The sequence below is a fragment of the Lynx canadensis genome, chromosome B4 (assembly GCF_007474595.2).
Source record: "Lynx canadensis isolate LIC74 chromosome B4, mLynCan4.pri.v2, whole genome shotgun sequence".
NCBI classification, from domain to species: Eukaryota; Metazoa; Chordata; class Mammalia; order Carnivora; family Felidae; genus Lynx; species Lynx canadensis.
The window spans coordinates 125,361,008-125,388,102 of NC_044309.1; the positions used below are offsets into that span (position 1 = coordinate 125,361,008).

At 49.7% G+C, this 27,095-nt stretch overlaps 1 protein-coding gene across 2 annotated transcripts in view; it reads right to left on the bottom strand.

The window, feature by feature from the left end:
• The window catches only part of NUAK1 (NUAK family kinase 1), a 72,810-nt gene extending 59,762 nt beyond the window's left edge, over positions 1–13,048 (bottom strand). Inside the window, exons 1-2 of one of the 2 annotated variants that reach the window (XM_030320434.1) lie at positions 12,647–12,673; positions 4,261–4,374 (exon numbers count right to left, since the gene is read on the bottom strand). Coding sequence is in view for 1 of the 2 variants with exons in the window: in XM_030320433.1 (XP_030176293.1) it covers positions 12,647–12,904 (258 nt within the window). In the remaining variant the exon portion in view is untranslated. Of the gene's footprint in view, positions 1–4,260; positions 4,375–12,646 lie in introns of both variants that reach the window. The other variant, XM_030320433.1, reaches the window with a different exon arrangement.
• Positions 13,049–27,095: the final 14,047 nt, after the last annotated feature.

A 27,095-nucleotide genomic window follows, 5' to 3' on the forward strand; every position in this document is an offset into this window, starting at 1 on the left:
CGGTAAGAAAACCGACGAAATCCCTGCCCTGGCGGAGCCGGGATTCTAGTGGAGGGACAAGGGAAGCCTCGGTGACCGCCACTTCAGAGGAGCGTGGGCACAAGACACACAGACTCACCGAATGCGGACTCTGGAAGAGGCTGGGAAGGGGGTTCTGGCAGAGCAGGAACCCCATCTCCTGACCATCACTCTCTCACTATCACCCAGAGCAGAGCAGTGTCTGACACACAGCTGGCCCTCGACAAATGTTTGTTGAATGAATAATCAATCCTGACAAAAAATCTGTCCCAGAGCCCTCATCTTACAGACGGCCCTCATCTTGCAGCCTAGCAGGGACACATCTTGCCCCAGGTCACACAGCTCAAGTTGTGGCAAGAATGGGACAGACCCCAAGACTCCTGACACTATTCGCTGACTCTTAACACCCCACAGCCATTCAACAAGTATTTGTTGCATCCTTATTGTGCGTGAGGCCCTGAACTAGGCACCGGGAGGACATAAACGAGAAGGATAACTGAATTAGTTGAGATTATGCAACAAAGTTCCACCAATTGCCATGTTCACAAGCTTGGAGACCACTTCTCTGAGCCTGGGTTCAGTGGGTGTTCACCATCCAGTGTGTGGGTGAAAAAAACCAAAGCAGGGGGCTACAGAAGCTTCCAAGGTCCCATCCCACGAAAGGCTAGGGAACCGAGGGATTATGACCATGACCCTGATGTCAGATAGCCCTGCCCTAAATCCCAGCTCTGAGACTTTGGGCAAGTCGTTTGACCTTCCTAAGACTCTTCTTCCTCAACTGCAAAATGAACACACTGATGATAGAGGACAGAAGGCATAAACTCAGAACAGCGCCTGGCACACACACTCATCACCCAGTAAATGTTTCCCGCTATTAAGACCGTTAGGGAACATACCCTCCATCTGCTCTGAACCTTCCTACACATTTGAGAAGGTGGATGGGTCTCAGTGGAGATTTCCACTTAATTCCTCCCCTCTCCAGGATTTCTGCTGTCAGCTGCTCGCATGCCCATTCATGTAATGAGGGAGGTTTCCCTCCCTCAATGTCGCTTTTTTTTTTTAAGTTTATTTATTTATTTATTTTGAGAGAGAGAAAGAGGCAGAGACAAAGAGAAAAAGAACCCCAAGCAGGCTCCGCACTGTCAGCACGGAGCCCAACACGGGGCTGGAACTCACAAACCTCGAGACCATGACCTGAGCAGAAATCAAGAGTTGGGCGCTTAACTGCCTGAACCACCCGGGCGTCCCCTGGACGTCCCATTTGATTCTGCCTGGGAAACAGATATCCTATGACCACGAAGAAAATGCAAGCTGGGGTTCTCCCTAGAGTGAGCACATCCTTGCCTTGCCTTTCCATCCAAACACATTCACATGCTGGGCTCGGAGCTCACCTACTCAATGGAGTGTTAGCCTCTTCCCTCCCACTCATTCTGCTAGTTGAAGGAAAAGTTCACCTTCAACTCTACTAAGAACCATTACAAGGTAATTATCCACCTAGGAGGCATGTTCTGCTATTACCGTCCCACTTTCCACATGAGAAAACGGATAGGTTCTTTAAAAGTGAGAACTGGGGCGCCTGGGTGGCGCAGTCGGTTAAGCGTCCGACTTCAGCCAGGTCACGATCTCGCGGTCCGTGAGTTCGAGCCCCGCGTCAGGCTCTGGGCTGATGGCTCAGAGCCTGGAGCCTGTTTCCGATTCTGTGTCTCCCTCTCTCTCTGCCCCTCCCCCGTTCATGCTCTGTCTCTCTCTGTCCCAAAAATAAATAAACGTTTAAAAAAAAAATTTATAAAAGTGAGAATTTTCTGTCTCACACAGAATCTGGCACAGAACCTGCCTCACAGACATCCTTGAAAAAGCGGTGCCTGCCTTGAGCTGAAGGGGAGTGTATACAGATCCAATGGGATCCGAGAACTGGGAAGGTAATGGCCCTCCGCATGGGAAAAGTCTCCTTACACTTGTCAAAGCCTGCACCAGACAATCGGAAAAGAGTTTTGAGAAATAAAGACACTTCCCTTCCCCTGCAACAAGGAGTCCTTTGGCCAAAAACCAAGCAGCAGGAAATGAAATCTACATTTTACCAATTTCCTTCAGTGAATCCCAGGATTCTCTTCCTGTGAACCTGGAGAACAGTCTGTCTCAGCCCCTCGATTTACAGGTGAAGAAAGGGGGCTCAACACTAGGGTACCTACTTCAAGTGACACGCGGCACCCAGGCGGCCGGGGATACAAGGACAGCCGGCACGCTGGCCTGCCTTTCCCAGGAGGGCTCCTTCCAAGAATAACACTTAAGGAGCGTTTGCTGTGGACCACACACTTTTCTCAGACCTTGACACACAGCTCATTTATCTCCACAGCCATTCCCATGTCACAGATGAAGAAACTGAGCCAGGCTGACCATCTCAAGGTTACACAGGAGGTTCAGGCAGGCTCTGAAACCCAACCCGCCCCCATGCTCCCTTTCAGATCCATAGATTGGATCATCCACTTCCTTTTCACCATCCTGTAGAAGACACAGAGTGTCCCTTGGCAGTCATGTCCCTTGGCAGTTAGGCAAATCACACGTGAGCTGAGCCCAGGGCATGAGGGAAAGACAATGGCCAGCAAGGATTCCAAACCTGCAGCAATCAGCGGTCTTGGTGGCTTTGGAGCCACTTGAATATGAGGAGCTTGACACAGAGGAGGGAGTGGGGGAGGGGAGGGGGCCCTTAGAAAATTCTAACACAAAGAAGCAGCTCCCTCCTTCACACTGGGAAATTGCCCTTGGGCTCTGAGACACTGGAACCCGGCTGTCCCCCTCCCCTCCCAGGGAAGGGGGAACCTACCACACATGCCTCCTAGCACGGTCCCCGGGGAAACTTCATGCTGTCTCAGTATCTCTAATGAAAGTAAGCGACATGGAATTCTTCTCTTGAGTTTAAAAGGCAAATCATGATGGTGTTTTTTCCAGACATACATTAACTCTGCACTCCAGTCGGTTTACAATTCCTAAAGCACTTGATTTACAACCCAGGGAGAAAACGGTTTGCAAATCTTGCAAATGCACTTTGCATCTAAAGCTTGCCTCCTCTGCAGAGCTGACCACCAGGCTTCTCAGATGGGGGGCTGTGGGAGCAGCGCAAGGAGGTGGTGGGGGGTGGGCGGGGGTGGGGGGGCAGGGGCAGCTGCCCAGGGTGGGAAACAGGTTCCTCCCTCCTCCTATTCTTCTCCAGCAGGGGTGCAGAGCTGCAAGAGAGAGGCACTTACCTGACAATGCTAGGCTCTCCACACCTGTCCACACAGTGGTGAGGAGGGGGGTGACCCAGAAAGGAAAGAGAGTGGGGACCCAAGGGACCTTTCCTGCTGCCTCCCATGGTCACAGAGCCCCCCTTCTCAGGATTGCTGCTGCATTCCCCATTCATTCATTCATTCATTCATTCATTCTTACTGAGCACCTACTATAGGAAGGGCACCAGGCCACAGGCCAGAATGCAGTGAGGAGTAAGAAGGCACCCCTGCTTCCCTCCTAAAGGGGGAGGAAGGGGAGGGCATACACAGACAATTCGTCAAACCCACATAGTTCACATGTTCTTTTTTTTTTTTAATTTATTTATTTTGAGAGAGAGCGCGCACACATGGGAGGGGCAGCGAGAAGGAGAGAGAGAGAGAGAGAGAGAGGGAGAGAAAGAGAATCCCAAGCAAGCGCCACACTGTCAGTGAAGAGCCCGACGCAGCACTCAAACCCATGAACTGTGAGATCATAACCTGAGCAGAGATCAAGAGTCGGACGCTTAACCAACTGAGCCACCCAGGCGCCCCATAGTTTACATGTCCTGAAGGGAACGGACCAAGGGCCGAGACAGAGTAATAAGGAAGTGGGAGTCTGGACACCCAGGTGGGAACCTTGAAGGACGTGGCAAATTCCGTGTTTAGCAGGGAGAGTCATGATCCAAGATAAGAAGATCACCGGGTACTCTATGTGGTACTTCTCACCAAAATAGTAGCGCCAGCCCTTGTTTTCAAGAGCCTGCTAGGCGCCAGGCTCTGCGTCAGAAGCTTCCAAATCCTATCTCTCCTACCAATCCCACTTGGTGGGATGCCGGCAGCCACACTTTCTAGACGAGAAAACAGAAGCTCGGAGACAAAGTGTGGCTCGCTCAGGATCATTCAGCTGCCAAGTAGCAGGGATGACACTGAACTTCTTCCTCTACACCCCACTGATATCCTACCTTGCATGTTCCCAGATTATTCCAGATGTATTACTCACACGCCCCAACTAGGTTCTCAGGATCTCGGTGGCAGCACTTGTCATATTCTCCTCTGAAATTGCCAACAGTCCTGAGCACTTAGTACGCACTCATTCAATACATCTGCTTTACCACTAGATTAAAAGAAAAAGAAGGTACGTCAGCCCACAGCATATGTTGTGTCTTTGTTATGTGTTTTTAGTACGTCGTGTCTGAATATCACCACTCAGCCACAGAGCAGCGATGAGTGGCAGCTAATAAGAATACTGAAAGCCACTGCCAGGTAAGCCAGGTGGCAGTGTGCAGAACATATACACCCGGGGGCCCAGTGGAGGGACAAGTGAACGGCATCTGGTTCTCCCAGAGCCATCAGTCTGGGGCTGCTTCAGGCCAGGAGGGGAGCCTTTTCCTATTCACTCGCCTAGAGGGACGCCATTTTCTAATTCAGACAAATGTGCCCTTTTAGACCAGCAAAAGCCCCAGCTGCATCCGCTATGCATCTGTGCATCCGCTATGTGTGAGGCACGGGTCTAAAGGCTCAGCCGCATCGCGGCACCTTCTTCCATCTTCTCAACACTCTGGGGAAGAAGAACCATCATAAGCCCCAGATGAGGAAACAGAGGCTTAAAGGAGATGAGTAACACCCCCAGGTCACAAAATTGTCAAGCAGTGGGACGGAACGTGGATCCGGGCATTCTGGTTCCAGGGTGCTCTCGTGGCCACGGCACACAGGTCACTGCTTTCCTCGTCTTGCACAACATTAGCATGAGACTTCTGTGGACCCACAGACCGGAATCTTGGCGGCCTGACAGACATGGGCCTCCACCCCCGAGCCCCTTACTCCCCCCACCCGCCTGAGCTCCGGCTTGTTGCTGTTTTGTTTTTCAATTTTTTAAACATTATTTATTATTGAGAGATAGTGAGAGACAGAGCACAGCAGGGGAGGGGCAGAGAGAGAGGGAGACACAGAATCCGAAACAGGCTCCAGGCTCCGAGCTGTCAGCACAGAGCCCGACGCGGGGCTCGAACTCACAGACCGTGAGATCATGACCTGAGCCGAAGTCAGACGCTTAACCGACTAAGCCACCCAGGCGCCCCTGTTTTGTTTTTTTAGTAATAGCTTTATTGAGATATAATTTTCATACCACCAAATTCACCCGTTTTAAATGTACAACTCAGGGATCTTCGGTATATGCCCCTATTTGTGCAACTGCCATCACAATGTTAGAACATTCTCATTACTCAAGAAAGAAACCTCGTGCCCGTCAGCAGCTACTCCCCACTTCCTTCCAACCTACTCAAGCCCTAAGCACCCCCTCATCTACTTTCTGTCTCTACGGTTTGGCCTATTTGGGACATTTCACAGAAATGGGATCATGCCATGTGAGATCTGTTGTGACTGGCTTCATTCACTGAGCATAATGTTTTCAAGGCTCATCCGTGTTACAGCACGTTTCAGTATTTCATTCCTTTTCACTGTTGAATAATAACCCATAAGTATTCCATAAATGAAATTGTGGAATGGATCAGATATAATATTCCACAAAGAAAAAGAACACACCACGTTTGATTTACCCATTCATCAGTTGACGGATGTTTGGGTTGCTCTTACTTAGGGCTCTTGTGGATCGTGCCACTGGGAACATTTGCATTCACGTTTCCGTGTGGACGTGTGTTTGCATCACTGGGAAGGCTGACGAGTGGAACTGGCCATCCCCATTTTAAAACGCAGTTAAGAGTGTACCGAAGGGCGCCGCCGTGAAGTCAACATCTGGCTGCTCTTGGGCTGTTTCCAGAGAATGTTATCAATACAGCCAGACTCTGCTCACGGGTGGGTCATCTGGCCGAGCCCCTCCTACTCTGGGGCCTGGGATCTTCTCATTCCTGCCCTGCGTAGCGTCGTCTGGGCCAGCGCGATGATAAATGCATTCTGCTTTAAAACAGATACTTCACAAATCATAACTTACAGATGCTCCAGGACTTTCATGTGGGAAAGACAAATGAGACTGAGGCTGTCTGACTCCAGAGCCACTGAGGACAGGAAGCCACGGCCAGGAAGCCGACAAGCCCTGGACAGACGTCTCTCTCCCTAACGAGCGCCTGAGCACATGTAACAGAAAGGGAATCCGTGCGGAGAATGGTCTGCCTGGCTTTGCAGACTTCGCTGTGCAACCGGCCATTCGTTTCCAGCCGTTGTTTTTTCTTCCCAGCAAATCAGAAAGCTCCTTGAGGTCAGAGACGATGACCTACGGCCTTTCCATCTCCTAAGATCTTCCCTAGCTCAATGCATTCACTTCAGTTCCGTCCTACAAGACTTTGTTGAGGACCTACTATGCGCTTGGCACTACGTGAGGCAGTGACAGGAGGTAATAAGACAGGGCTTCCCAACAGACAAAGATACTTTGCCTCAATCCTCCTTTGCTGCGGCTTCCCAGGAGGAAGTGAGACGTCCTGTGCGGTGTGGGCACATCTCTACCTGTACGCGGGGAGGTGAACCAGCTGACCTCTCCAGACCCGCTAGGGATTCCAGAATCAGAGGCTACTTGAGGAACAAAGAACTCAGTGTGTGTCCAGATGGAGAGCTCCCTGACTTGACTCATTAAAGCATACTCACGGCCCAACAAGCAGTTTGCCAGAAGCAGACATATCAACGCGGTTCCGATCCTTATCTTCTCATACCTCAATTCTTGCGAATACCTCCAAGCTAGCCTCCCCTCTCCAAGCCAGCACACCAGACTACTGGGCTCAGAGCCCCGCTGCGACCAGAACCCAGGTCAGCCCACCTAGAGGAAGAGATATGGTCAAGGTCTCTGCGTTCACACTGCCTGGGTCCAAACCCTGACCCTGCAGCTGCGTGTGACCTTCACAGTTGGTGACTCGGTTTCCTTGTCTAGAAAATGGGCTCATTATGAGAATTAAATCGGTTAATATGTACGTGGCAATGGGGGTGCCTGGGTGGCTCAATCAGTTAAGCGTCCAACTCCGGCTCAGGTCACGATCTCATGTTCGTGAGTTCGAGCCCCGCGTCGGGCTCTGTGCTGACAGCTCGGAGCCTGGAGCCTGCTTCAGATTCTGTGTCTCCCCCTCTCTCTGCCCCTCCCCTGCTCATACTCTGTCTCTCTCAAAAGCAAATAAACATTAAAAAAAAAAATGTAATATGTACATGGCGATGTACCTGACCCATGGTATAAGCCCTCATAAAGTATTAGCTGCTATTACCGTCATGAAATATTATTATTACTAGCCCCATCCTATCTTGTCAATCTTGTCTCCCAGCACAAACCCTGCATCCTAAGCAACACGGCCCGCTCACCCTAAAATCTCCCTTTGCCTGAAATTCCCTGTATCTCAGTCTCCTGAAACCCAAATCAAGGGTCATCTTGAACATCAACTGCCCTCGCTAATCCTCCACTATGCCACTGCCCCTTCCCAAACAGCGCAAAGAAACCCCCCGGGGGAAAAGAATCACCCAATGGCTGGTCTTTTGACACCATGAGCAAAGAACCACGCCCAAATCCAGAGGCCATCCATTGTGCAACATGAGGAAGGTTCTCCGTTTCTGTAGCAGCAGCGGGTTTCGAAACCGACTACTTGACATTCTTTAGCTGTATGACCCTGGGCAAGTTACCCAACTTCCCTAAACATCATTTTTCCCATCTGTTAAATGGGTCTAGCTAGACTGCACACCTCTCAGGGTTGTTGTAAGGCTTCGATGAGAGGAAATGTCTGTAAGGCAGTTAGCATGGCACGTCACACCCCAAGCTTTCAAAAATATTGGCCAGTAATAATCACAGCAGCGGCGGCAATCGGGGAGGGGGTGTTCCTGTCCAGGATTGAACTCAGCGAAATGTACTAAGCTTCAGGGAGCTACATTCCAACGTGAAAATCACCTGATATAATCCAGTCCTACACAAAGGAGGTACTCAGACCTAGTGACTGCTTATTGCCTCCTCCACCAGATGGGTAGCCCCGTGGGTCTCAGTCATGCCTGTGTCCCGGCCTTTCACACGGAGAGAAACACGGGGGAGATGGTAATAACTCTTGGTTGAACTGCACAGAATTAGCTCAAAATTTGTAAGTACATTTTATCTTTGCTACTGGACTACGAGCTATTTAGGAGTGAGCATCACATCTTGCTCTAGTAAAGATTTATTAAACAAGTGATGGAAAAACACCAAAGTGAGAATCAGATTGGTTAGACCCAGCTCGGTTACTTCCTGGCTGTGCAACCGCAGAGAAATCACTTAACGATTCTATGCCTTCTTTTTCCCGTCTCCAAGAGAAGTTTGGACCACATGTTTGCCAATGTCCCTTTACTCCCTGAAAGTGGGTTGGGGCCATAAATGCAATAAGGCACCCCAGCCACCCCCACGGGACAGCCACACGTCACCTGCCTCAGCAGGCCCGCTTACTACATTGTGCCCCTCGTTTGCAGTTTCCCGGCACCAGGCTGGGAGCAACTTTGGGCTAGGGTTTCAAACACCCATTTTTGGTGAAAGCAGTTCCTTTGCTAAGTGAAGATGCCCCATCACCCAAGCTAGAGCTCCGGCAGCCAGGAACGCGGCGGCAAACCAGGGGCACACTCTGCCCCCTGATCCGCCACTCCCGGACCAGACCCCTCCTGGAGACCTCGCCCCCCCGGCTCGGGAGAGATGACCTGATGCAGGGGAAAAGTCGAACCCTTGACGGTGAGGTGATCACATGACACCTCTCCTCAAAATGTTGTTTGTTTTTGGGGTTTGGGTTTTTTTGGCAATAGTTTGAGCAGCCTGAAGGTCCGGGCAGTTTGGCTCAAAGAAAATGCATGCCGTGTTATGCCACAGGGCTCCACTCAGCAGCCCTGCCCAAAACTGTATCAAAACAAAAGTTGTGCAAGAAACAAAGCCCAAATTCAAGGCTGTAGAAATGCTTTCAGATCCTATCACAATCTGGCTGATTGTCTCGGCTCCTCATGGGCGCACTTTTCTGTTCACCTTGTGTTCCCTAATCAAGCCGAGAAGCCGATTATTTCCCCTACCACTCTGAGTGATACAAGGCTAATTTGTCCAATGCACCATGTCCCTCTGATGGTCTTAAAATCTAAATGAAAGTCCACGTGAGATGAGGAAAAAAAAAGAATCTGCTAGAAGAAAGCAACTAAATTGGTGAATTTCACTTTTTGAGGCTTTCTATAGACGATTTTATTCAATTATTACAACAGGTCCATGAAAATGGTACCACTGCCAGCCCATTTTACAGATGAGGAGGCTGAGGTCTCAAAGTAACATAGCCTGCACAAGGTCACAGAGCTGGCGAAAAGTCAGGATTTGAATGCTGGCCAGGGCTCTCAGCCCCTCTGCGAGAGTGCTTCCTTGTCGGATGTGTTCATCTCCGGAACAAGCCACTCGGAGCCCTTGTGTCATTGACACCCTCAGGCAGTGGCCACAAACCACATTTGGGAATCAGAGGGGGGCATGGCTGGACCAGGCCAGGCCGAGTCGGCCACTCTGAGCTCGGGATCCTGCAACTCTCTTCGGAAGTGGCTTTCACAGAACATAGAAGACGGTGTTGTGCAGTGCTCTGTTTGATTCCGAAGGCCCTTCCAGATGTGCAATTAAAAGCCACAACATTTTCATTTTTAAACACTTGTCTGCCTCTGAGCTGCTTTCAACAGGGGGAGGGGGTGTCCCACTGATTCCACAGCATCTCCCACCTGGGACGCCAGCTACTCTCACAGGCCAAGCAGCTTCAAGCCTCTGCTCCTCTTGAGAGGACGTGGGCACACATGAAAATAAAACAGCACTTCACACGCTACCCGAAGACCGAAAAGGCAGGCCGGAGACAGTGCTCTCTCGGGTTTCTTCAACCGCACCCCAAAAAGCAAGGTGCATCCTTAGAACCAGAAGCAAACTCCAAGTCCACACTTCAGATGAAAATTCCTTGCTGCTCTGGACAGATTCTGAATCGCCAAGCGCTGGACAGGCAAGAACGACTTGCTGACTGATTTTTTTGTGTGTTTGTTTTATTTTCTGTTCAGCCAGGCATAGGGAATTTTCCACCTGACAATTCCTGTTTCTCACTTAAGTTCTTACACCATCTGTGAGCACTGTGCTCAGCAGGGGGAGGACTCAAGGCCAAGGAGGCCTTCCCATCTCCAAACCTCAGTTTTCCCATCTGGTTAATGCAAGGTTCTCACCACATGATTCTGCTAACATTCTTAAGTTTATGTATCAAATAGAAAGCAGTTTGAGGATTTCCAGCTTCTGAGCTGGGATCTGCTACCAGACTCAAAATCTTCACCTAATTTTTTAGTAAAACAAGAGATTTAGCTGAAATTAAGAGCACAATGGGAAACAACCAGGGCTGGACAATAAGAGAGCAGGACTTCAGTCTCCCGGCTGAGAAAGGAGCTTCTCCCGTTCTCAGGGCGCCCCCTAGCGGCCGTCCAACTAAATCCCGACGGAATGTTCAGCGTTTCTGCAAATAAAGGGAAAGACACCCACCAAAAGAGAAAGGCAGGCTCCCGTCTCCTGATGCAATCCCTTTCACTCTAGCCTCGTCTGTGGATCAGACAGCAAGACGAATGCTTGACAGGAAGCCCCAGGGAAACTCAGAAAGGTGTCTCCCATAAGACGAGCTCTCATTCTTTCAAACAGCTGGCGGCCGCTCCCCAGCATTCGGGCTTCTGTGTCCTCCAGACACACCCTTACCACTCAACCCCTCACAGGCTCACATCCTCAACCTGCAGCTCCAGCCGCGTCTGTTTTTCATTATTCCGCTTCCCAGCTTCCCAGCGCGATTCTTCAACAGCTATTAAGACAACACGAGCAAGGAGCGAGGCTTACTTCTTGCTTCTTCAACATCCAGCCTGGGGAATATCACCTCAGAAGAAAAGCATGAATGAAGTGCACGTTTCTCAGCCTGAAAGTGCGCTCCTCAAAGTACATCTTTACAACCGTCTCTACAGAATTTTCAACCTACAAAAAAGTGGCACCTGCCCAGAATGAATTCTGAACCACTTGTTGGCTGTAGGATTTGTTTACTGAAGACGCCTTTCAAAACACAATGCACAATGTCTCGAATTTCCAATTAACCTATCACAGACCCTTTTTTTTTTTTAAGCTATAGAATACAGTTGGATCAGCCCAAACAGGGAAACTTAGGATGCGGGAGTTATCCAGGTATCCAAATATTTGAGAATTGAGGGGCTAAACTTTCTGACTGGTACCCCCTACCCCCACCAGAACTGTTCCTGTAGAGATCGAAAAGAAAAATACCAACATCAATCTGCCACTTCCCTCGCCAGTTCGTTTTGCTTTTTCACCGTGGTCATTTGTTAAGTGTATAAGCAACTCTGGGCCCCGAAACACCCCCCAAAAGTGCACGCAAGGAGTATCGTAATTAGTTCCTGACTTTGGCCCTAAATCGATTAAAATACATCTGATACGCTTCAAATCAAAGAACCATGTTAATTTTCTGCCACACACCACACAAAATCTTTCTGCAACAGTCAGTCACTTTGAACCCAACCCTCTAGCCACAAGCGGTGTGGATTTCAAGGGCCTGTTCTGCAGAAAGGAAAACGACAACAAACCAAGTTCAGGACAACACAGAGACCCCAAGGCACTCAAGGAGCTGCAAATGGGGCTGGGACCCTGGCAGGGTTTCAGCTGTCATGAAGAGTGGGGCGGCTGGGCCAGACCCCGCAATTCAGTAGCCCTGAAACCAGGACCTGAAATGCAATGGAGTCGGCTGCAACTCGGCATCTGTGTGGCTACCCATGCCCTGGGCATTTCAGTCCTCCCAGAAGCCGGAGGCAAACTGTCACAACCCGCAGGCATGCAGCAGCCTTTAACTTTTGCTCCCAAACCTTCTCTTTTAAAAACAAACAACAACAAACAAAACAAAACAAAACAAACAAACAGACAAACAGACAAACAAAAAACAGAGGCAGGAGCCCACCCTCCCTTGCAGCTACAGCAGCACCAGGGTGATGGGGAATAGGAGTGGGAGTGGGGGGTCGCATTCATCTACAGGACACAGGACTTGGGGAACCACAGCACCCCGCTGAGGATGTGGGTCTGTTCGGAGTTAGAGCAGCGAGGCATTCCAGGGCTTGGTCTGAATGCGTGCCCGCGAGGGAGACCTCCACGGTCCCAACGTTGCAAAGTGTTTGCAAATCATAAACACTACTTTGCTGCTGGGAGAAAAACCCCCAAAATATGCGCAGACAGGATGTAACAAGTGTTTCGAGAGAGAGAGACACGCCTGAGCCACGGCGAGCTGGGGAGAGTGAGGAGTCTGTCTGGGGGTTCCTGGGAAGCCGCTCTCCGACGAGAGAGTCTCGGTGCCCAAGACCCCCGCCCCGCGCGCCCTGGCTCCGCCGCCGCGTCCGACCCCGCGCCCCCGGGGGCTTCCCGCACTCACCACTCGGCCCGAAAACCTCTCGGTGGCCCTCTTGACTTTGCCGTAGGTGCCTTTGCCCAGGGTCTCCTGCAGTTCGTAGCGGTGCTTCAAGTTGTGCTTGTGGTGATGCCGCTTCACCCCGTGCGGCTTCCTGGGCTCCGGGGCCGCCGCCACCGCGGGGGCTGCGGTTGCCCCCGCCACCGCCTCCGGGGGAGAGCCCGGCGCCCCCGGCCGCAAGTCTGGGCCGTCCCCGGCCGCGGGCGCAGCGGCCCCCTCCATGTCCGAACACGGGGCGAGCCGGGCTGGAGAGGGCAGGACCGGGCACGGCGCTCGCGGTGTCGGGGTCCCCGCCGAGGAAGCCGGGGCGCGCTCAAGGTCGCCCCCGCAGCATCGGGGAGGCGGCCCGATCCCGCTCGGGCTGCGGCTCAGTCACTGGCGGCAGCGGCGACTGCACATCTGGCGCCCCTGGCGCGCACGGTCCGCGCACCGCCCCCCGGCCGCGGCGAGCTGCGGAGCGTCAGGCGAGGTGGCGGCGGTGGCAGGGGAGGCGGCGGTGTTTGCAGGAGGGAGGGGAGAGGGGTGGCTCCGAGCGCAGGAGGGGGAGTGTTATGTGGGGCGCCGCGCCCCCCGACCCCTCCCCGGGAGGACGCGCAGACGGGGCGGGGGCGGGGGCGGCGCGCTCGGCCGGCCCCGGGGGAGGGGAGCGAGGGGCGGCGTGGCCGGGGCTTCCCCACCTCCCCGCCGCCGCCCGGGGCCCCGGGCCACCCGAGCTGGGAGGGGGATGGGTGCGTGTCGCGACTCGCCCTTTGTGCCGCGCCGGGTAGGCCGCAGCGGCGGCCAGGGGGCTTTGTCCTCGCTCGGCCGGGCCGGGGCCCGGGGGCTTCCAAGCCCCAGCGCCCCCTCCCCGGGCTCGCCCGCCGCAGCTACCGCGGGCCCGCTCCCGCCGCCGCCTCCTGCTCCGGCCGCTCGGCCTCCCTGCCTGCTGGCGCCCGGGCGGCGGCGGCGGCAGCGGCTCGCCGAGCCCCGAGACGGGGGAAGCGGGAGCGCTCCGAGCCGGAGGCCGCCGGGGCCCGCTCGCGATCCGGCCGGGGGCGCCACGGGCCCGGGCGCCCCTTCATTTTCTTTTAGGTGTCGCCGCGGCCGCCAGGCCGGAGACGGAGGAGAGGCTGGGGGAGGGGAGCAGGGCGGGTGTTGGGTTACAGGCGGTGAGTCACGGCCCCTCCACCGCAGTGCGCACCCCTCCCGCCCCGCCGGGGCTGGCACCCCGCCTCCGAGGCCCCCTCCTCCGGCTGGGGCGGCTGTGCTCGGCGGAGGACCCCAAGGTGGGGGGGGGGGCGCCTCGACCCCGGCCCCGCGCGCTCGCCGAGGAAAGGCGGAGTCGGGGAGGAAGGGAGGCCCGGAGGCTGAACCTGGGGCCTGCCGCGGGACTGCCTGCCCTCCGACACCAGCCAGGGCTCCGGCCGCCTGGGAAGTGAAGGCAGTTGGGGGCGTGGAAGAGGTGCGGAGCCAGGGGCGCCAGGACCGAGCCGGGCGCCCACCCTGCCCGCGAAGGCCGACTTCGGAGGTGGGCGAACCGGGGACCTCAGAGGGAGCAGGGCCGGAGCCCTCTGAGCAAGAGGCGACCGGCAGGCCTCTTGGCCCCCTTGGGCCTTGGGAGTTTTCCTCTAACTGAAAGGACCAGATCTCGGAGGTGGTAACGGTGACTGTACCCCGCAGGCCGAGGGTCGGGCGGAAGGGCGTCCCACCGCGGTGAAGCTGCCCCCCACCCCCATACACACCTTCTCCTAAGAAGCTGCAAGGCAAGAGAAAAAGAGGCCTTAGGGAATTTTTTTTTATAATGGTGCAGTATACCAGACTGGGATAGGGAGCGTGAGGTACGAAGAATGTCCCGTGCGTTGTACAAACCGCCTGGTGGTTCTTTACTTTTCCACCAGTGAGCCGCTCTCCACCTTCCTCCTCAGCTCTCGGGTTCATCCCTTCTGCATTCCTGCTGTCTTCACTCATGTCTACCCCTTATCACCTTACCCTGGGCTCCCGCGACAGCCTGTCCTGCCTGGGAGCCCCCTCCCTGCTGCCAGAGAAATGGCCTAAAGTGCTGCAGTCATCGTGTCCCCCAAACCTGTGCCTCTGCCACACTCCAGCGTTAGGCATCCTTCTCTGTCCAAACTTCTGTCAATCTGCTGATGATGACATAAACCCCTCTCTGCCCCCTCCTGCCTTCCCCGAGAGCACACTGATTATTGCATAATACAAACAGGAAGGCCATGTCTATGCAAATCCTATTCTATCCTCCACACTTTGCAGGACCCCCCTGCCCCCATCCTGAAACTGTATTCTGCTTATATATAAAGTCTCTAGACATTGTGCATGTAAATTAAAGAGTCAGAGTGAGCAAAGTATCGGTTTATCCCCCATGGATAGGCTGTGTGACCTTGGTCAAATGACTTAACCTCTCAGAGCTTTTGTGTCTTCTTCTTAAAATATGGATTCCCCGATCTGTTTTACAGGTAAACAGACTGCATAGTGGTGATGAAAATTGTTCACCAAGCATTTCCTGGTTCTCCCCCCCCCACCCCTCCTCTTACTCCCAAGGGATGTGGTAGGAATCTACTACCTTATATGACTCACTTGGGCCAATGGAATGAGAGCAGAAGTGATACGCATTGCTTTCAGGTACAAACTTTTAAGGGACAATGGGCAAATCCGCATGTCTTGAGAATCCCAAAAGTTCAACCCTGGCAATCTTACGTTGACAACCGTGGAAATGCAGAGACAGAGCCTCACCAAGCCAGTGTGGGTCTCTGTAAAGATGGCAGAGTAGGCCCAGCTAATCTGCATTAGAAAAGTAGCATGAGGGGCGCCTGGGTGGCGACTTCGGCTCAGGTCATGATCTCCCCCCACCACCGTTCGCAAGTTCGAGCCCCCTGTCAGGCTCTGTACTGACAGCTCAGAGCCTGGAGCCCGCTTCAAATTCTGTGTCTCCCTCTCCCTCTCTCTGCTCCTCCACTGCCCGTGCTCACTCGCTCGCTCTCTCTCTCCCACACACACACATACACACACACACTAAATAAATAAATACATACATACATAAATACATTTAAAAAAAAGAAAAGTAGTGTGAGCAAATATTAAACTTGTGCTGTGTTATACCAGTGAGATCAGAGGTTTATTATAACAGTGTAAGGTAGCATTCTGGCTAATAGTGTTGCTTCCAAATGCTTGCGACTTAATCAGTATTTGTTGAATGAATAGCACTTAACGTATTCTGATACTATTTTATGATAGTAAACCGTCCTCTGTAAGGTGGTTGTCATACTCCCTATTTTCAATTAAGGCCACCACATCAGAAAACTGACTTTGCCTGAGATTGCACAGGTCATAAATAGCAACGCCAGGATTTAAACCCTACCTGTGCAGTTCCAAAGCTCATGCTCTTCCCCTTCTGCATGTGCCATGCTACCTCTCCTTAAATGGGAAGGGTGGAAACACCCAGTCCCATGCCTGGCACACAGTCATGCCTGAGCACTGGGAGTTCCTCTCCAGACTGAATTCCTATAGCATTTATAATCTGAGCCACACTTCAGCACAATGTTATCACACATTGTGCTCAAGTGTTTTCACATAGATAAAGTGTTTCCTCCAGCAAGATCCCAGGCTGCCTGATTAAGAGCTTGAGTTCTAGAGTCAGACTGCCTGGGTTCAAATCCCAGGCAATTGACCACCTCGGACAATCCGAGCAATTGACCACCTCGGACAATTCTTTTCCCTCTCTATGCCTCCACTCTCTGACCTTCAAAAGGGTGGTGGCTACCGTGCATTCATCTTGCAGTGTCCTCCGGGCCTGAGTGTATGGATGGACGAGAGACTACTGACAGTCAGCAGAAGGCCACAGCGGCTTGTGACACTTGGATGTTACATTTGCAGGGTGGGCAGGTGGAAGTCCGAGGGGGGACTCCCTATGAAACTCATAAATGGGGAGCTGCGGAGATGAGTGCCACCACCAGGCTTTCTATAGGCAGGCACTGCAATTCCTAGTGATTTGCAGCACATTTGATTGGCCTCTGAAGAAAACCCATTATCTTTGAGGAATTCAGTGCATCGTACAATTATTGGCTTTAATTGCTTCTACATTTCCAGATATCTTCCCCTTTCCCCAGGCAATTCAATACTTCACTCGGCCCGTACCACAAAGTACTGATTTAGCAAGTGCATTTCTCCACCCTTAGAGAAAGAGATGGGGCGGGGGGGGCGGAGCTTAAAAGCACCCACACAGTTTTCTTTCATTTGCCAGGACAGCAAGTGCTGTTACCTCTAGAGCAAAGGTGATTTTTCAGTATGAATTTTAGGGTCTTTAAAATCTGAGCTCCCCTGATTCTCTATTGAATATAACCTAATTATAACATGGTCTCTAAATACTTGACGTAATATATCATATTGTTTTGGTGCAATTGACAGCAACTTTTCAAATAAAGGTCAACGCACACAAAAGTGCCTATAATTTATAACAAAGTATGTGGTGTGAAGTGTTTCTGTAAGGTTGGTGACCTAATTACCTTGCAATTTCTACTCAGATATAAATTCTGATTGATTTCTTTTCACTAGTTTCTATCTCGTGTATAAATTGTGTGAGGAGTGTTTTCCAGTAGTTTTCAAAAAAAGAAAACAAATCTTTGACCTTCAGGGAAAGTTCCTAACTATGCAGTTATACTTGAGATGAAGATATTTGTTCAATGTTTCTTTGTTACATTGAATGGACTCCCTGCTACCTGATCCATAACCGATAATAAACCGTATTACTTATTTATAAAAAAAGAAAATAGGGGCGCCTGGGTGGCTCGGTCGGTTGGGTGTCCAACTTCGGCTCAGGTCATGATTTCGCGGTCCGTGAGTTCAAGCCCCGCGTCAGGCTCTGTGCTGACAGCTCAGAGCCCCAAGCCTGTTTCGGATTCTGTGTCTCCCTCTCTCTCTGACCTTCCCCCATTCATGCTCTGTCTCTCTCTGTCTCAAAAACGAATAAACGTTAAAAAAAATTTTTTTTAAAGAAAATAAACAACAGGTTGTTTTGTTTTTTTTTTTTAAAGTGTGGTGGCTATAACATAGGTGGTGTTAGGGACGGTAACAATAATATGTGTGAGGGCTGGTGTGAAGGTTAAAGGATATAAAGTATGCACTCAATCAGTCATTGTTTTTATTATGCTTATTTTTCATCTTGCATGACTCCTACTAGCAATGAGGCAATTAAAATCAGTTTAATCATACTACTCGATTAGACTCTGACTCCTAGCTTCATTCTGGTTATGTGACAGAGGTTATAACATCTGAAGTTGGAAGCATGACATCCGCACTGTGCTACAACTTATATTTACGTAAGGCTGATGACTTGTTCTTTATTACGCTTTCTGTTTTCAAAGCATTTAAAAGAAAGGACGTTTGCTTTCTTGAGAAATACTTGTTCAGAAAACATAGTAATACCAGTATCGTGTATCCACGATCTGTCTGCCAGGACCTTTCTATGTATTACCTCCAATCATCATAAAACCGCAAGGTGGACATTATGATCCTCCATTTGGCTGTTAAGAACCGGGAGGCTCAAAGAGGTCAAGTTGCTTATGACCAGACAGTAACTGCTTTAGTCAGAATTTGAACCCAAGTCTCTGACTCGGGTTTTGTTCTGACCCCTATTCCAAGCTACCTGACATCTCAGTTCATCTCAATGAATGCCTATGCTTTGGTTGACGCTAGTCTGCCATTTTTCTAGATGAGGTTTTGGAAAATTACCTAAGATTGTGACGTTTCTGACTTAAGAATTTTGCCTGGTAGACATCTTACATTAAAGAGCAACCTGAGAAGTTACATATTCTTCACTGTGGCAGAAGCTTGCTAGCTAACCACCAAATATTCATGCTTGTCCTTTCACAGAGGAGCTGACAGACAGCTGCTCAGCTGCGGACAGATTTCCCAGCCTCCCTTGCATCCAGGCCTGGCCATATGATTAGTTCTCTCTAATGGAATTTGAGCAAAGTGATGTTCATTTCTTCCAGACCAGGGTGTTTAAAAAAAAAAAAAAAAAAAAAAAAAGCCTAGCTGGAAGCAGAGGGCTCCAAGACACCAGAGGATGGTGGAGTCACAAGATAAAAGAAGCCTGTGTCACCAGGGGCACCTGGGTGGCTCTATCGGTTAAGCGTCTGACTTCGGCTCAGGTCATGATCTCACGGTCCATGGGTTCAAGCCCCACAAGTCGGGCTCTGTGCGGACAGCTCAAGACCTGGAGCCTGCTTCAGATTCTGGGTCTCTTTCTCCCTCTGCCCCTCCCCCACTCACACTCTCTCTCTTTCTCTCTCTCTCTCAAAAGTAAATAAACAGCTGTGCTGACAGCCAGAGCCTGAAGCCTGCTTCAGATTCTGTGTCTCCCTCTCTCTCTGAACCTCATGCTCTGTCTCTCTCTCGCAAAATTAAATAAACAGTTAAAAATTTTTGAAAAGGGGGGCCCGGGTGGCTCAGTTGGTTGAGCGACCGACTTTGGCTCAGGTCATGATCTCACGGTTTGTGAGTTCGAGCTCTGCGTCTGGCTCTGTGCCGACAGCTCAGGGCCTGGAGCCTGCTTCGGATTCTGTGTCTCCCCCTCTCTCTGCCCCTCCCCTGCTCATGCTCTGTGTGTGTGTGTGTGTCTCTCTCTCAATAATAAATGAACATTAAAAAAAATTTTTTTTAAATAAAAAGAAGTCTGTGTCCCTGAATCACCTTGAATAAGGGGAATGAAGACCCCCCTCGCGCCAGAACATCGGACTGGTACGTGAGTGAGAAATAATCTTCTATGAAGTCACTGAAATTAGAGGGTTTATTTGTTACAACAGCTAGTGCTGCCCTAATACATACAGCTTACGCTAAGTCTGTATCTACAACGTGAAAAGCAAAATGGAAGATCCTAACAACCATCTGAAGACTTAGAACTGAAAGTGCCACTTTTATATGTTCCGTGTACTCGCTTATTTAAGGAGAAAGCAGATCATTTGGGGCCGGAATTTTTCTTTTCCTTTTTCCTGGATTACACGTATCAGGGATCCACTAAGCACAGTAATCGACAGTCATAAACCGGTAAGACAAATTTAGTCATTCAACAATATCTCTTAATTTTCTCCTCTACACCAGGCATCTAACACAGGCCCTGTCTCATCCTCATGAAGCTTCCAACCTATGGGTAATAAACACAATTTACAGCATTTAACTGACCGCTGGCCACCAAACTTCTTGGGAGAACCCAGGCTCCTTGAAGGTGAAACAGAGGACTAAGATAAAAAGTAAAATTTACTCACAAGTCAAAACAGAAAGCTATGTGTCTTCCCCTGCTGAGCAGCTAGAGAAACAGGAAGGAGGGTGGGTACGAGCCTAGTCTCCAGTGTCAAAACCAGCTCAGTTCAAATCCTGGCTCTGCCACTTACGAGGTGTGCGATCTTGGGTGACTTCATCTCTGTTTCTCAGGTTGCCTCGCCTTTCGAATGGGGACATTCAAAATACCAGCTCAAAAGGTTTTTGTTGAGGATTGATTGAGCTAATGCAATAAACATCCTGGGGTGGTGGTAGCACCCAATAAATGTCAGCTGCTAATACGATTTGCCACCTTCCCTATGATACGCTATCGATATCTTATATTCGGTCTTGTGCCTGACAGGTTACAAGGGAAGGCCAGGAAGAGAATTATAAGTAGAATCAGTTGCTATTACAGGGGTTCAACTGAAATAACCCAGACCAAGTACCCTTGCAATGTTTCTCATCTATTTGGTGATGGGGAGGGCAGGGGATCCAACTGGGAAGGACAGCATCTGTTTAGGCATCCACCGTAGTTTGGAGACAGCCAACAGGACGAGGTAGGGTTTCTGGTCCCTGTTGTCCCCGGGGGTGTTGCCTCGGGCAGGTGCCTTCGCCTCTCTGTGGAATGACATCACCAGGCGAGATGACCTCTGATGCCCCTCCGTGCTGACAATTTTTGATTCCTTCTGGAGGCTGCAGCTTCGAGCCCCTTGCCCGTTTCTTCTTTTCCTCCCTTCTCTGCTCACGTGTGCGGAAGACAGAGCAAACAGATGACTGCCAGTGGTTCCACTGACTTTGTTTCCTCTGTCCTGAACATTGTACTGGAAAAGAAGGTAGCTTGTCTCAGAGGGCATAAAACAGTGGGGATTCGTTGGAAGGTTCTCTTGGGGAGAAAAGAAACTGAAGAGTGATAGACTCCCCATCAACAGGGGAAGTGCGGGCAGGACTCCAGAAGCAGGAGACCACACCTTGCCACCCTGGAAAGTGGAGAGTACATATATCACATGCAGGGATGCACTGGGGTCATGTGGGACAATAACTCTAATTGGCTATCATAGAACAGCCTTTGGATGTCGTTGGGGTTACATGGGGCGGGGGGGTGGTTGTCCAGGCAGGGGGATAGAAAGAGCTCATTTCCACATTTTGCTCCCTGGATGGGTGAATACACTCAACCATATTAGCTAAGTATTTACCATGGGTCTGTCACGATTCTAGGTACTGGGGATACAGAAATGAACAAAAACCCTGCCTTCCTTAGGTTGACAGATAAATAGTGAGCCACTGACAAATAAATGTACTACCAGTCAGGTGATGGTAAGGGCTGGCCAGAAGACTAAAGCAAGTTAAAGAGGTAGAAAATGATGACAGTGGTAAGGAGAAGACTTTCTGACAAGGTGAGGTTTGAGCAGAGTCCCTAAGGAAGCAAGCATATGTACGATCTGGCTATATGGGGGATAAATACAGATACCTCAGGGAAGAGCCTCCCAGGCACAAAGCCTTATAAGTGCAAATGTTCTGAGGCAGGAATATCCTTGGTATGTTCATGAAACAGTGAAGGGGTCATCATGAGTGGAATGAAATAGAGGAGAGTAGTAGGTGTTAAGGCCAGAGAGTGACTGAAGGACAAAATCCTGTAGGCTTTGTGGAATGATGAAAGAACTCTGGGTTTTATACTGAGTCAGGCAGGAAACCATTGATGGATTCTGATTAGAAGAGTGACATAATCAGACTTGGGTTTGAAAAGTCTCCCTCTAGCCATTGTATTAAAAATAGATTTAAGGGGCGCCTGGGTGACTCAGCTGGTTAAGTGTCCAACTTCAGCGCAGGTCACGATCTCACACTTCGTGGGTTCGAGCCCCGCATCGGGCTCTGTTCTGACAGCTGGGAACTTGGAGCCTGCTTTGGATTCTGTGTCTCCCTTTCTCTCTGACCGTCCCCTGCTCACACTCTGTGTGTGTGTGTCTCTCTCTCCCAAGAATAAATAAACATTAGAAAAAATTAAGTAGATTGAGGAGGGAGGGAAATGATGGGAGCAGGGGACTATGAAAAAGGCTAAGGGGAGGCTCCTGCAAGAACCACGACACCTCAGTCAGTCTCCTCAGTGCCTTCCTCCTCGTGCTCACCGTGGTTCATTCCTAAAACACGTATCTATCTGATTCTGTGTCTCCCTCTTCTAAGATTCTGCTGATCTCCTATGGCCTTCGGGACAAAGTCCAAACTCCTTAGCCTGTCAGGACAGCATCCCAGGATAAGAAGAACATTGGCTTTGACCTCAGACAGACCCAGATTAGAACCCTGGCCTTGGCGCTCACCAGCTGTGTGATGTGCCCAAGTCACTGGAGCTCTTTCGACCTCAACTTGTCCTCTTTCCTCCTTGTCCTGGGTGTTATCACCTGCGTGTCCACTCCATGAGGGCAGGGACTACGTTTGCCTTGTTTCTTGCTATATACTCAATACCCAGAACAATGCCTAGTATACAGTAGGCCCTCAACAAATATGGGTGGAGTCAACAAACGAGCTAATGGAGGAGAGAGCATCTGGCAGAGTGGCTGGCACACAGGTGCCCAACAAGTATACCTTTTTGTTGCTGATTAATGCTCTTTCCCTTTCCCTGCAAGGTCTGACCCTAACAGTACTCTTCCTGATTCGTATCCACACCACCTCCCCCCACCAAGGACCATGTGCTCCAGGGGCCCCTCTGTTTCATGCCGCTCCACATTTATACATGCTGTGCCCAATGCCTGGGATGCCCCCTTCCCTGTCCTCCAGATAACAAACTCCTGCTCACCTTGGAGACCCAGCTTAAGACATCACCTCTCCTCTGCTCCTATGCTAGACAGAATGAAAGGCTCACTTCTCTGTCCCCAGAGTACTCAGTTCCTGGGTCTATTACAGCACTTACCTCATGGCATTACAATCATTCAGTTATGCGTCCAGCTCCGCCCCGTTGCCTGGGAACTCCAGGATAGTCAGGGATAGAATAGCACTGCCCAATTAGAAACATAATGTGAGCCACATATGGAATTTTATCTTTTCTAGCAGCCACATTAAAAACAAGGTTTAAAGAGAGAGAGAGAGAGAGAGAGAGAGAGAGAGAGAGAAATTAATCTTAATAATGTATTTTATTTAATCTCAGATGCCCAAGATATTATCATCTCAATATGTAATCAGTACAAAAACCCACTGATAAGATATTTTATATATCTTTCTTTTGGTACGAAGTCTTTGAAACCCGTAGTATATTTTACACTTAAAGTAAACCTCAATTCAGAGCTACGTTTGCAATGGTCAAACTGAAATATACCCCAGCAAAACAATAAAGTTGTATTTCATAAAAAAATTATTTTACACTGCTCCAGGGTTTTTTAACTTATATTTTAGTTAATTGCATAAAATTAAATTTTTCATTCCCCCGTGACAGAGCCTCATTTCAAGCGCCCAATAGCCACACATGATTAGTGGCTACTGTATCCAACAGTATAGATCTAGATCTTATTCTTCATTTGGATAGAAGTATAGATCTGACTTGTAATCTATGAGCACTGAAAGGATGGATGGACGGACAGATGGACAGACAGATGGAGGATGGGTGGAAAGATGTATAAATGGATGGATGGATTGATGGATGGATGGATGGATGGATGTACGGACAGATGGACAGACGGATGGAGGGATGGGTGGAAAGACGTATAAATGGATGGATGGATGGATGGATAGATGGATGGACAGACAGACAGATGGATAGATGGATTTTACTAAATTTACCCCCTCCCTAGTTTACCTTCTTATTTCTTACTCTAGAAATGCAGAGCCCAGGAAAGAGAGAAAGAACTTAAGGGAAAGGTGAATCCATAGAAATCTTCCATGGACTCCAATTTTTCAACTTGCCCCATGGGACAAAGTTCAAAGTCATCAAAGTTCTACTCTCTAATCCAGCAGCTCAGCAACCCAGCATATTCAACTCTGCTTAGATGTCAAAGCAACATGGGGTCTTTCCTGGCCATCCTGTTTAAAACTGCAGCCCACCCTCTCCTCCTCCATCCCAACACTGGTGCTACTTACCCCTTTACCTGTTTCATTCTTCACCATTGCACTTACTGGCATGTCATCTGTTACACATTCTATTTGTTTGTTGTGTTTGTCTGGAAAACCAGGGACTTTTATGTATATGATGCTCTCATAAATCCCCAGTGCCGGGAATATGATAGGTGCTCAGTAGTTATGCGTGGAATGAACAAATGGATGGATGGATAACTTGAGTTCCAGCTCTTTCATCTGCCAGCTCTATGACCCCAGTAAGCAATTAAAGATTAGAGCTCAGGTCCTTCATCTGTAAAATGAGTATATGCTAATATTTACCTTACAGAGTTGTGTGATATGATCCTACAGGGTTAATGGTTACCTTTAGTACTAAGATTACGTCTACGCACTCAAGTACAAAACCTACGTTGGCATGTAGTAAGCACTGACAAAATCATAGCTATTCTTATTCTATTTAAATAATAATATTAGATCCATTCTATCAGGTCTTTAACAACCAGGTAAAGCAATTAAATTTCCCAAGTAATTCTGTCCCAGACAAACAAACAAACAAAAATAACTAGGTCAGGAAAAAATAGTCTTGGGGTCTAGATTTCCTACACGAATGCCTATATTTACCTGTCCTGTTTTTATTTATATTTCTAACCATGGGATACAGGTCCCCTCGGCCCTGCCCTGCCAAGACCCAGAGCAGCTCAGTGTCAGGCCCTGAGGCTGCTATGTTTACTGTCACCAGGGACTTAGGCTCCAAAAGCAGGCACGAGAGACAGGGCATTCCACACAAGTCACCAGCCTGCCTGTGACGGCAGAAGCTGTCGGCCCCCCTGCTCTGGAGCAGTCGCCCAGGCCTCAGATGGCCCAGGGCCTGGCAGCTGGGCCCAAGGGGAGCCGGGCTGCCCAGGCGGCCAGCTGGTGATGGATGCATTAGCTGCCTTCCTGACAGATGAGACAAAAGCCCCAAACTCCTTTCAAGGACCTACTCCTCCTGCTCCCTCTCTAGCCTCATCCTCTGACACCCTTAATCTAACAGGCACGTTTCCAATCTGCCCTTCCCTCCGTGACTCTCTACATCCACCTGTTCATCCATTCAACCAGCACATGTTATTTGAGCGTCCACGGCGATGTAGTCACCGTGTCAGGGCTGGGGATAAAGGGTAATATAAGACGGTCCTCTGCCCTCGGGAAGTGTCTAATGCCTCCCCCTGATGTGATGCTTTACAGTTTACAAAGCACTCACACATGAGTGGTCTCTCTTAAATCTCCTAATGCTGTTTTACTTGGGATTAGATATTTTTATTCACCCCCGCCTCCCGTATTTCACTGGTTGTGCTGAGAGACGGGATGCCTTACCCAAGGCCTCCCAGGGCACGCATGAGGAGCCAGGACTCAAACTCAGGTATTTGGCTTATACCCCAGGGTGTATCCATGTGACACCACATCTCACAAACAGCAGTTCTGTAAAAGTCACAAAAAGTCAGCTCACCGAAAGATAAAGGCCATTTGATGGCTCCAAAAGATATTGCATGTTATACATGGGGAGGAGAGAGATGCTCCCTCCCCCACGGCAGCAGAAGGGGGAGCCTCGGAAACTTACGGGTATTCAGATGGATTGGGAACCTCACCAGATCTGCCTGTCCCTTCTTCCCCCAATGCAGGTGCCCGGCTCAGGATTCCTAGAATCTGAACACAGAGCCCAGGCGGCCCAAATTCACACAGTGTGGACAAATGCTGGAAACACATGCGCGGGGATGAACCACACCTCTTTTCCCTTGAAGCACCATTTCTGGCATCCCTATCTTGAGTCCTGAAGTCTTCGGGGAGAAGCATCCAGGTGGCTTTATAAGAAAAAAACATCTTCCCACAGCACCACCAAGTGGCTGAGTCTCTGCCCATGAAAAACTCCGTAAAACGGAGGCTCACTCCAATGAGCCAAGGCACAAAATATCCAACGACCAGGACTGGGAAAAAGAACTTGGCAAAACCGAGGTGGGGTGGAAAAATTCATTCAGGGGAGATCCAGGAGGCGTGGATGCCCTTAGGACAGGAAGAAGGCAAGTGGTCAAAGCTCTTTATCAAGAAGCAATTTGGCAGAAATTTATAGACTAGTACTGTGACAAGTGGCCAAACTTTCCCTTTTTATAGATGGGAAAACTGAGGCCCGGGGAAGTTCATGCTCTTGTAGGGTGGCATAAGGGTGATGATGTACTCTGTGCAAAGCTCATTATCTGTATGGTCTTAGTTAATCCACACAAGCCCAAGAGAGAGGCGTTACTGCTCCCCAATTTCACAGATAAAGATAGAATAGGACCAGCACACTACGGTCTTCGCCTGCTTTTTTGTGCCTTACACAAGCTGAGAATGGTTTTTACATGTTTAAGCCATTGGAAAAATGAAATAAGGGCAATATTTTATGATCTCTGAAAATTAAGTGAAATTCAGATTTCATTGTCGTAAATAAAGAGCTATTGGAACACAGCCACACCCATTTATTTATGGACATCGATGGCCTGCTTTTAAGCTATAAGAACAGAATTGGGTGTTTTGACACAGACCATATGACTGTCAAAGCCAAAAATATTTACTACCTGGCACTTTACAAAAAATTACGAGCTCCTGGGAGAGAGACTCAAAGAATTTGAGGAACTCCGGGAGAAGCGATACAAGGAAAAAAAAAATAGAATCTGACGTTACAGGACCAGGTCTGTCACTGACAGTGTGATCTGCAAAATGGGAGTTAATAATAAAATTCCCTATGGGGTTCGTTGTGTGCATGAGTTAAAAAGCTAGATGCAAAAGCTCTCTGCACTGCAAAATGCTCCACCTTTGCGTCCATTGTTGTTTTATGAGATTAAAGCCACCTTAGGACCCCAATCTTCCAACTCCTCATCCTGCACACTTTCTGCTACATCACATAGTCTCTCTGGGCCTCGGCTTCCTCATCTATTAAATGGGCATAATGATACCTTTCATCACATGGACACAGTGAAAATGAAAAAAAAATAAAGAGCATGTTTGTGAAAGCCACTCTTAAAATATTTTGTGTATGGTTAGCCTCAGGGTCTCCATCTCCTGTTTCTAATGAAACGGAAGGCCGTGAGTTTTCAGCATCCACATTAGAGTC